At 42.2% G+C, this 10668-nt stretch overlaps 1 protein-coding gene across 1 annotated transcript; it reads right to left on the bottom strand.

The window, feature by feature from the left end:
- On the bottom strand, positions 1-10369 carry LOC133137646 (lactose-binding lectin l-2-like). The gene is made up of 4 exons (XM_061255985.1): positions 10268-10369; positions 1773-1895; positions 150-270; positions 1-62 (listed from the first exon to the last, which is right to left on the bottom strand). Exons 1-4 carry the CDS (start codon positions 10367-10369, stop codon positions 1-3), a joined length of 408 nt encoding a protein of 135 aa, XP_061111969.1.
- Between the last annotated feature and the right edge of the window lie 299 nt (positions 10370-10668).

Genomic DNA, 10668 nt, shown 5'->3' with positions numbered 1-10668 from the left:
TCACATGGCACAGACGGATTGAAACCTTGAATCACATTCAATGTCGTTCCAGTCTGCTTGGCCTATGGGTAAAAAAAAATGGAGAGAGGAATCAGTGTATTTCCATCATATGTCTCCTGCAGTGGTAGGGAGACAGAGAGAATGCTTACCCCCATAGTTTGAGTGCACGCAGTTCTCTTGGCCCGCATTGTTTGGCTCTCCAGGATTCCACTTTAAAAAGTCCCCTTCAGAACTTGCACTTGTACCATCGGACCATAGCCATGTGCCCTCCTGAACAAGGCAGAGACACATGAAGACACATTAGCCCTTTAGGTATTGCCCCTTTTCTTGACACAAGCTTGAAAATGACATCCCTAGAATTACTCAAAATATTACAAAAGCAAAGTTACAGAAGTCCAAACACAATGAAAGAGGAAGCTCTTATTCTCAATGAAAAGGTTTTCTGAAAGGTTTTGAATGGATACAGATTATTGTGGATGCGGATAGAAACATAATGGAGCCACAGCCATTGTTTTTTCTTGGCTGTTTCTATGCAGTTTGTCAATGTTTTTAGGACATTTGGATACTGCATTTTGCTTTCTAAACTGTACAACACTTTTTATCCTGAAAAAAGGGATTGCACGTCTTCCTGCCTGTCCCCCTACCTCTCTGTCTCAACCTCCCTCTCCTTGCACTCTATTGCAACAGGAGACGATCATCAAAACTCAGTACAATAATGTCAATAATACCATCTTGTATACTAATATATTCATTGAGGCCTATTGACTGTAGTTTCTGTCAAATACCCAAACCAAACAAAAAGTCAAACACCTTCCAAAATTTCCTGTGCTATTTATTATTAAAAAGCAGGCTGGCTCCTTATTCCAATTGTGGCTATCCTTCGAGGTCGAGGATGATGGTCTCCGGTCCGTTAATCTATTTATGGGCTTGTGATCAATGTTATTTTGCCAAAGGGCAACAGTCTCTGCGTGTGGATTGAAAATGCTACGGCTTTGTTACTCAGGTGAAAAAAAAGCTGTGTTGTTTCATGCAAGCCTAACAAACGATAAAATGTTGGAATGTCTTTGAAATGCTTTTCAGTTGTCACTTCAAAAACATGCACGTAGTCCGTTCTTTGCTGGACAGAAATTACACTGTAGTTGATTATGCACGGATAGGGAGAATGTCTGTACATAGCAATTGCATTATGGTTACAGGACAGAGAAGCTTGTACGTGAGCTCTCAGTGTTCTTGAGCACCTATACAAAATGTAGGTAATGGAATTCCAATGTAAAAGTACTTTTCCTCCAGAGAAATAAGTAAACAATGGACATTCTAGCAATGTTTTTATAATTCTAAACTATTTTGCATTTGGTTCGCTGGACCCTTGCTGTGAGGGACAGTGACATTACCATATTTCTTGAAGTATGTGGATTTCCAAGTGCAGAGAAGGCGAGGTCACACTTGTTTTGCCAACCACATGTTACAAAATAAGGTACTGTTGTCGCTAAAGCAATGGCATCTAAAAATAGGTTCCACCGATCGAACCTGTGAGTTGTAACATTTTCAAACGGTATATCCTGTTACCATAGAAAATTGCACCACAAAAAAAGTAACGAGACTCAACACTTAACATAGTCTCCATTTGTCTCAGAAAATAATTTACATATAAAGTATCAGTGGATTTATGCATCACATTAAACAGCACACACAAACACAGATGAACATTGAAAGAAAACATACTCTAAACAGTGGGGATTGTACAAATTGTGCAGATGCCCTTCCAAGTGTACCTTGTGCACGTCTGCCAATCCGATCCAGAATGGCTTATCATTTTCATTGAGCTTCTTCAGAAACTGATGATCATCTTGACTATGCTCTGAGGCCAAGTTTCCTCCAAGACTCACACAGTGTAGCTGAGCAAGGAAGTAGGGGAGAGACAACAAACATGTGTTTGGTAAATGATGCAATACATTGAGAAACTGAGAGTACTGCAATTTTGACAGCCAAAATATGAAAATATGTGGAAAATATGAAAAAGAATTTGACAATGTCTGGTGTCAGGGCATTTGTGTAGTTGTGGTCAAAAGCAAGAAAATGCACTTCAAGTACAAAAGTACATTGAATAGTGAGTTCAAGCCTTCAAAGCTTGTGTCTGTGTATATACGTTTAAAAAAATAATCTAATCTTATTTTTGGTTGGAAATACTTCCTGTGGTCATGGAATCTGAATTCAAAGAAATAGTGGTCCTACATCATCATGACTTGGAGTGAAGAGTTTGTGCTGCTTGAGAAAGTAAAGGAATAACTGCAAGATATTCATTTATACAGGGCAGGTTAACTGAGCATGCATCTCAGACTTGTGCCATAATGTCCCGTGAATGCCCCCCCAAGTATCCTAATCTGCATGCCTTTGTATTTTGGGAGGTGACTGGAGTGCCCAAGGAAACTAATGCAGGCACAGGGAGAACATGGAAACATGGAAACACAGAAAGGCCCAGGCCAGGATTCAAATGCAGGACCTTCCTGCTCTGAGGCAGCAGTGCCACAGTGCCACCATGCTATAAATATTATTGTGTTTGTACTTGACGTATGACCACTGGAGAAATAACAATGAACATGGAAGGTTGCACTCACTTTAAGTGCATTTTCTTACTTTAAATCACAGGTGGCCCTAGTTAAAAATGCCCATTGTAAAGCTAGCAGGTCTTCAAAGACTGTATGCATCTAAAATACTAATGCTTTATGCATTATATTTCATTCCAACTTGCATTCAAATTTGCACAGCCTGCTTGAGATGTTTGCACAAAGTGCCTGAAATGCATGCATGTTTCACGTTATTATTTTCATTTTGTTAATTTTTTGCTTTTTTATTTCACTTCTTTTAACCTGCGTCCTCAACCGAGGACATAACATTTTGGCTTCCTAGAGCTCTATACAGTTTCTCTGAACATAAGGACATTCAATTAAAATTAAATAAATTACATATTTTGAAAATATTTTCACTGCAACAGGTCTTTGTCATCCAAGATGGTTGTATTATGTAAAAAATAAAAAGGAAAATACCATTTCTTCTGAATCTCAGCAGGTGAAGACCAATGGGGCTCATGCTAGACACATTTTGGATTCCTATCATACATTTCTCTAAATTTATCCTGAGGTAGCCACTACAGAACATAGATAGTTGTCTCTGAACCATTTCTGTATGGATTTTGAGGTTTGCTTTGGGTCATTGTCTTGTTGGAAAGTCCACCCACAGCTAAGTCTCAACCTTCTGGTAGAGGAAACCAGATTGTCATCCAAAATGGCCAGATACTTCGTAGACCTCAGGATGGAAAATATCCCCAAACATCACTGACCCATCATTGTTTGGCTTGGAACGGAGAGGTGTAAGTGGCATTTAGTGACATTGCCCTTTACCATAGCTAATCCCATTGTGTTGGTCTGATCTGCCAAACTGAAAACATGGGGCGCTAGTAACAAACTGTTGAAGGGGAATAAGTGAGTTCATGAAAAAAGCATTGTATTGATTAACAAAAGAATATTTTTAATGATTTCTGCAAGAGTAACCAATGAATTAATAATAATAATAATAATAATAATAATAATAATAATAATAATAATAATAATATTTTGGCAATATATTGGCAATTAAAACTAGATTAGTTTCTGTATTTTTTGTCACATATGCCCCTCATTTAAAGACTAGGATAGGGAATTTTTTGCCATAATTAAAATTTTTTGGATATTTAATTTTCTTGTAAAAAATATTGTTCCGCTAGTACCAATTGTTTTATGTATGCATATGATTCCAATGTTATGGTTAAAAGTTATTAAATACAGTTATTGAAAATGTATCTAGGCTCTCCTGTAAAGTTTGCCAAACACCCCTCTCGTTCCAAACCCTGAATATGTCACTGTGGGTATGATGCACATCTCCGTTAATACATCTCTGTTTCAATGCCAAACATGCCGATGCTGTATCAAACCAAAGCAATCCATTTATATGTAAATGAGCACACTATCATTTACATACTCTTCATTATCATAATTGACACCCCAAATATGGCGAGGTATGTTGGAATACTCATTCATAAAAATGGCATCTGTCCATTTAATGGGCGATATTGCAGGTGGGATCTATTGGATAGATGGTCCAATGGGATCATCACGAACAAGGAAAGTAATTTACCACGGAACACGGCTAAATATAACATCATGGCAGACTTGATTCACAAAGTCACACATGTAATACAAACGCCTCCGGACGAAAGAGTAGCCATCCATCCATCCATCCATTATCTTAACCCACTTATCCTGAACAGGGTCGCTGGGGTGCTGGAGCCAATCCCAGCATACATTGGGCGAAAGGCAGGAATACACCCTAGACAGGTCGCCAGTCCATCGCAGGGCACACACACCATTCACTCCATCCATCCATCCATTATCTGAACCCGCTCATCCTGATCAGGGTCGCAGGGGGGCTGGAGCCTATCCCAGCATACATTGGGCGAAAGGCAGGAATACACCCTGGACAGGTCGCCAGTCCATCGCAGGGCACACGCACCATTCACTCACACACTCAAAACCATGTGCAATTCAGACTCTCCAATCAGCCTAACCTGCATGTCTTTGGACTGTGGGAGGAAACCGGAGTACCCTGAGGAAACCCAAGCGAACATGGGGAGAACATGCAAACTCCACACAGAGAGGCCCCGGCCGACCGGTATTCGATCCCAGGACCTCCTTGCTGTGAGGCGGCACTGCTGCCCACTGCACCATCCGTGCCGCCAAGGAGTAGACAATTGCACAGAATTAAGGAACGTAGTGATAGGGGAGAGCAGGTGCAAACATTTTGCAGAGGCAAGCAATTTAGGGATAGAACAGGGAGGTGGAGTTATAGAGCAGTATTGAAGTAGAGGTAGAGTTAATCTGTTAGTTATGTGATTAAATTACTGACAGATTTGTTGTTGCCCAGTTGTGTCCTGTTGATTGGTTAAACAATAAATTGTTCTGAATGTCTACTCTTGGTTTTAGTTATGGGTTCTGCCTGTGAAGACTACATTTCTGTGAGAAAAGATAATCCAACATGAAGACCAGAGAGCTGTCTTTGGGAGAAAAGCAAGTCACTTTGAAGCTTAGAAAAGAGGAAAAATCCATTGCACAAGCATTGAGGATAGCTTGTCCAAAAAACTGGTGTACTGAGCAACAGACGATGATAGAAAAATGTGGGGGACCTGTGAAGAAAAAATCCAAAACATCAATCAGTGACATCACAAACAATCTCCACAGGGTAGGGGTGAAGGTATCTCAATCAACCATTTGAGGAGAGAGCAGCAATATAGAGGTGCAGACCACTCATCTCCAGGTGGGATTACAATTTGCAAAGAAGTAGCCACAAAAGTTCTGGAACAAAGTTTTATGGGCTGATGAGATTAATCTCAACTAAAGTTATGGAAAGGCCACAGTCCAGAGAAAGAAGGGATTGAGGAAGTGTCATGGCTTGGGCTTGTATCCATGGTACTTTACAGGTACAGGTGCATAAAACATTGTCCAAACATTCAATACTTGTCTTGGTGTTTTCACTGTATATTAAGAGCATTCAGATTACACAATGATTATAGAGACGGAGATGTAAGGCGGAAATTATTAAAATCTGGCATTGTCACAGTGCGCTGGTCAGCTTGCTGGCTTCCTCTGGTGCGGTGGCAATATGTGGCTGTAAAGTAATTTAACCCCAGGAGCATACATCTTTAGCCCCCACCTGTTGGCACCCATGCCTGTGGGAGTGGGGTTTCTGGAGGAGTCTTCCTGGGCCACCTGGGGAGCCCCCCTTCTCTCACATTCCTTACAGGTTTTGAGCACAGGAATACTGGAGATGGCATAAAGATGTTTCATGATAATCCCAGGTCAGAAAATAGTAATGTTTGGTATTATTCTGATTGGTTCAGTGCGACTGGTGTAATGGTCGAGTTTTTGTAACAGTCTACCTTTGATATCATAACCATACAGGAGCCAAGGGGAAACTGGGCAAAAGCAGTCTCTGTAGAAGTAATTTGTTTTAGTTCCCTGACCACTGCCTGGTGGGGGCTGGATGTAAATTACAGATGGGTGACCCGTTTTTAGGGTCAAGAACTAAGGCCAAGATTTTGGAGATAAGGAGAAGAAACCAAGCAATCTGGGGTTTTGTCTCCTTTCCTTTCATTCACCCAAATCACGTTTATCCAAAAGGTATATTACCATGAGAGGCACAAATACATACAGTGCATCCGGAAAGTATTCACAGCGCTTCACTTTTCCCACATTTTGTTATGTTCCAGCCTTATTCCAAAATGGAATTAATTCATTTTCAAAATTCTACACACAACACCCCATAATGACAACATGAAAGAAGTTATTTTGCAAATTAAAAATAAAAAACGAAGAAATCACATGTACATAGGTATTCACAGCCTTTGCCATGAAGCTCAAAATTGAGCTCAGGTGCATCCTGTTTCCACTGATTAACCTACAGCTTAATTGGAGTCCACCTGTGGTAAATTCAGTTGATTGGACATGATTTGGAAAGGCACACACCTGTCTATGTAAGGTCCCACAGTTGATAGTGCATGTCGGAGCACAAACCAAGCATGAAGTCAAAGGAATTGTCTGTAGACCTGTAGGCACAAATCTGGGGAAGGGTACAGAAAAATCTCTGCTGCTTTGAAGGTCCCAATGAGCACAGTGGCCTCCATCATCCGTAAATGGAAGAAGTTCGGAACCACCAGGACTCTTCCTAGAGCTGGCCGCCCGAGCAATCGGGGGAGAAGGGCCTTAGTCAGGGAGGTGACCAAGAACCCGATGGTCACTCTGTCAGAGCTCCAGTGTTCCTCTGTGGAGAGAGGAGAACCTTCCAGAAGGACAACCATCTCTGCAGCAATCCACCTATCAGGCCTGTATGGTAGACTGGCCAGACGGAAGCCACTCCTTAGTAAAAGGCACATGGCAGTCCGCCTGGAGTTTGCCAAAAGGCACCTGAAGGACTCTCAGACCATGAGAAACAAAATTCTCTGGTCTGATGAGACAAAGATTGAACTCTTTGGCGTGAATGCCAGGCGTCATGTTTGGAGGAAACCAGGCACCGCTCATCATCTGGCCAATACCATCCCTACAGTGAAGCATGGTGGTGGCAGTGTCATGCTGTAGGGATGTTTTTCAGCGGCAGGAACTGGGAGACTAGTCAGGATTGAGGGAAAGATGAATGCAGCAATGTACAGAGACATCCTGACTTTTCAGCAGGACAATGACCCTAAGCACACAGCCAAGATATCAAAGGAGTGGCCCAGCCAGAGCCCAGACTTGAATCCAATTGAACATCTCTGGAGAGATCTGAAAATGGCTGTGCAGCAAAGCTGATGGAGCTTGAGAGGTGCTGCAAAGAGGAATGGGCGAAACTGGTGTGCCAAGCTTGTGGCATCATATTCAAAAAGACTTGAGGCTGTAATTGCTGCCAAAGGTGCATCAACAAAGTATTGAGCAAAGGCTGTGAATACTTATGTATATGTGATTTCTTAGTTTTTTATTTTTAATAAATTAGCAAAAATTTCAAAATAACTTCTTTCATGTTGTCATTATGGGGTGTTGTGTGTAGAATTCTGAGGGGAAAAAATGAATTTATTGCATTTTGGAATAAGGCTGTAACATAACAAAATGTGGGAAAAGTGAAGCGCTGTGAATACTTTCCGGATGCACTGTACAACCCATGATAGGCATAGCTCATATGCTGCAATGACACAGTCTGGGTTGCTGCCTAGTATCAGCATTGAAATAGTGTGTGCAAACCTCTTCAAATTGGGCTGTAGAAATATACTGTTATTTGTTTTTGGTGGTTTAATCTGACAGTGAAATGAATTCAAGATTTGTGAAAACCCATTGAATGCATTTTGTGCCAAAGCAATGAACAATTTAATCACAGTTTGGTCCGCTTAGATTGCTGTAGTTCTAACTGTGTGAAGAGTTCTGAAATGTAAACTTGCTATCAAAAAATGCTTGTTAGTAGCTGGCTGGGCTTTTGCATCAGGTCCTCACTCTGCCCTCCAGCATGTTTCATTGAAGCTATTTAAGTGATCCTAAATCCATGGCAAATAACATGTATGCCAGGTTTTTTTGCATCAACTCATTTAGTATGGGATTTACATTACAAAACATATGGTTTCTACCTTTAGTGCAGGTGCTATTGGAACACATCAGAAGAGGTTTGCTCTTGCATAGGACTTTTGCATAGGAGGTTTTGTTATTCTGGGGAAACTATTTTGGGGGGAATTGGCAGCCCTCTGCTGGCAGGAGAAATTGTCTTATTTTGTTGAGGTCTCTTTATTTCACTATAAATCATGAACATTGATGGTAGTAAATGTCCTTTTTTTGTGGTTTTGAGATGTCTCTTTTGGACTGGTGACATACAGGCCCATACACAACCCATTTGCTCAGGCAAAACAGGAGGTTTGGGTCTGGGGAGATGGGTTGAAAAATTGGGGGTTGCCTTCCTTGGGTCACATCCATCTGTACCAGTTCTCCTTGGTACAGTGACGTGAAAGCTCTTGATGAGAACTATCTAGTGGCAAGATATATTATGTGCTATCCTTAGCTACAGTGAAATAAAGGGTTAAAACCTAGAGACCAAAATCCTTGACTCATTCAAACATTTGTTTTGGCTCTCCTGTAAAATTCAGAAAATGGCAGTTGAGGCCTGTTTCTGCTGTAAGGCCGAAATCTGGCATTATCACTCAGGGCTGGTCAGCTTGCTGGCTTCCTCTGGTATTGTGGAATATGTGGCTGTAAAGTAATTTAGGAGCATGCATCATGAACCCCCCCCTTATCTCCACACCCATACGGGCAGGAGCCTGTGGGGGAAGACTCAGGCCTCCAGTCGTAAAACTCTTACGACAGGGCAACATTCTTTACGGTACGGGAAGGTTTCAGAGGGCACGGCCTGTTAGGCCCTGACCTTCTCCTGAACCCCCCTTCATTGCTCTCTCCCTCTTTACTCAGTCACTAAATGATGTGTACAGCACTGGATGTTTCATGACAAAGTCAGTTTAGATAATATTCATGTTTGGTATTATTCTGATTGTTTCAGTGCGACTGGTGCAATGGTTTTATTTCTGCAACAGCAAACCCTGTACATCATAACCAGGAACCAGGAGAAGCTGTGTGGAGCTCTGCCCCAGTGAAAGCCATGTGCCTCAACCCCCCTGCGCTTCCTGGGGAGGCGTGGCTCCAAATTACAGATGGGTGACTCATTTCTAGGGTTAACATCAAAGGCCAGATTTTGGATTCAAGGACAGCAAACTAAGCAATCTGGGAGAATGCAATCAGCCTCCCGTGCACTCCGTGCACGTAGTTTCTACGTACAGGGTGTCTGTAGCCAGACTCCCGTATGTAGCTTTTATTACCAGGTATGACTTTTAAGACTCCGTAATTTGGTTTGCATTGTAATGTTTTTATTTGGAACTAGTATGCAATTACGTGTATGTAACCTGCCTGGTAAAATTAAATTGTTAAAACTTGATCTGTTTGGTTTTCCTTACTGACACTTAATGTTACACAGGGAATGCGTGGTTTACCCCCTCAAACTGGTCTAGGGAGGATGATTATTTCCACTTACTGTATCACGGCGTATAGCACCCATAGACCTATGTTGGTAAGTCCCTCGCCTCCGCTTGGTAGTTCATTCATGTCGAGCACAGCCGTAGCTATGTTGGTCTGCTTGGGTCCCTAGGCTGTAAACAGATATACCCGAGAGTAGCTATTCCTGCGACCTCTGTAATGACTACAGATAGCTAGTCAGTTCGTGAGACGTGCACATTACGCGCGATGTGACATGCGGTGGTACCAGCAGAGGATTGTTCAGCGAGTTCTTCTCAGTACAGGATTCCTATAGCGATCAAGTCAAAATTATAAATACGACATCCACTAATGTGGATAACTAATCTAAATTATTATTCTAAAATGGAGTCAGATAAACGAAGGTGAATCTATTGGCCCTATTGTGGAGATTCTGGGTCAGCCCGGACCAGTAAAGAGCGGAAGGCAGAGTGGTACTACTGCCTTTGTATCGTGGTTTGTTTATTGGCTGATCTAGACTGTCTGCATAGGGGCCAGTAATTTTTAACCCTATTAGTATTCTTTCAGCAACACCAGAAGGACGAGCACGCTGATACCTTCAGCCCTCGCTAAATTGCGTCGTTGGGTTAGCGTTGGGTTTTACACTGCATTTTGTTTCGGATCTGCCTTTTGTTAATAAAGCCTGCCTTCTTCACATTATCCCTGAGTCTGCTCTTGGTTCCTCTGTCTTGGCCCTTGCTCCATCTTTGACTCTGGGTCCCTCCAGGTCCAGAATAAGGGACCTCCATGTTCGCCTGAAATCTCACAGTCACAGTGTGCTCCCCTAAAGCCCCATGAGCGTCTGAAGCTTGAGCTTCACAGTCACCTTAAGCCCTGCGTCCATCTGAAGCTTCACAGTTGCTTCAAGCCCTGTATCCGTCTGAGGCATCAGTCGTCTGAAGCCCCATGTCCATCTGAAGCCCCATTGTGTGTTCTGTTCAAAGTCACCCAGAATTTCGCCCTGTGTTACCCCCTGTGCTTTCCGTAGTGTGTCTGTCTTCTCATTCATTATCATTCATTTGTTTCACCTGTGTCTCCGCCTTCCACT

The sequence above is a fragment of the Conger conger genome, chromosome 9 (genome assembly GCF_963514075.1).
Source record: "Conger conger chromosome 9, fConCon1.1, whole genome shotgun sequence".
In the NCBI taxonomy this organism is placed as follows: domain Eukaryota; kingdom Metazoa; phylum Chordata; class Actinopteri; order Anguilliformes; family Congridae; genus Conger; species Conger conger.
Note: the sequence above shows the minus strand (reverse complement) of the source record. Positions and strands in the feature narration are given on the sequence as shown.

What these genes read in the sequence shown, in the direction of transcription:
- LOC133137646 (XM_061255985.1), bottom strand. Translation starts at nt 10,369, where the DNA reads ATGGAGGTCCCTTATTCTGGACCTGGAGGGACCCAGAGTCAAAGATGG. An exon ending in TCAGGGATAATGTGAAGAAG is followed by an intron (nt 1,896 to 10,267) that starts GCAGGCTTTATT and finishes TTCCTTGCTCAG; the next exon opens with CTACACTGTGTGAGTCTTGG. An exon ending in CGTGCACTCAAACTATGGGG is followed by an intron (nt 63 to 149) that starts GTAAGCATTCTC and finishes TTTTACCCATAG; the next exon opens with GCCAAGCAGACTGGAACGAC.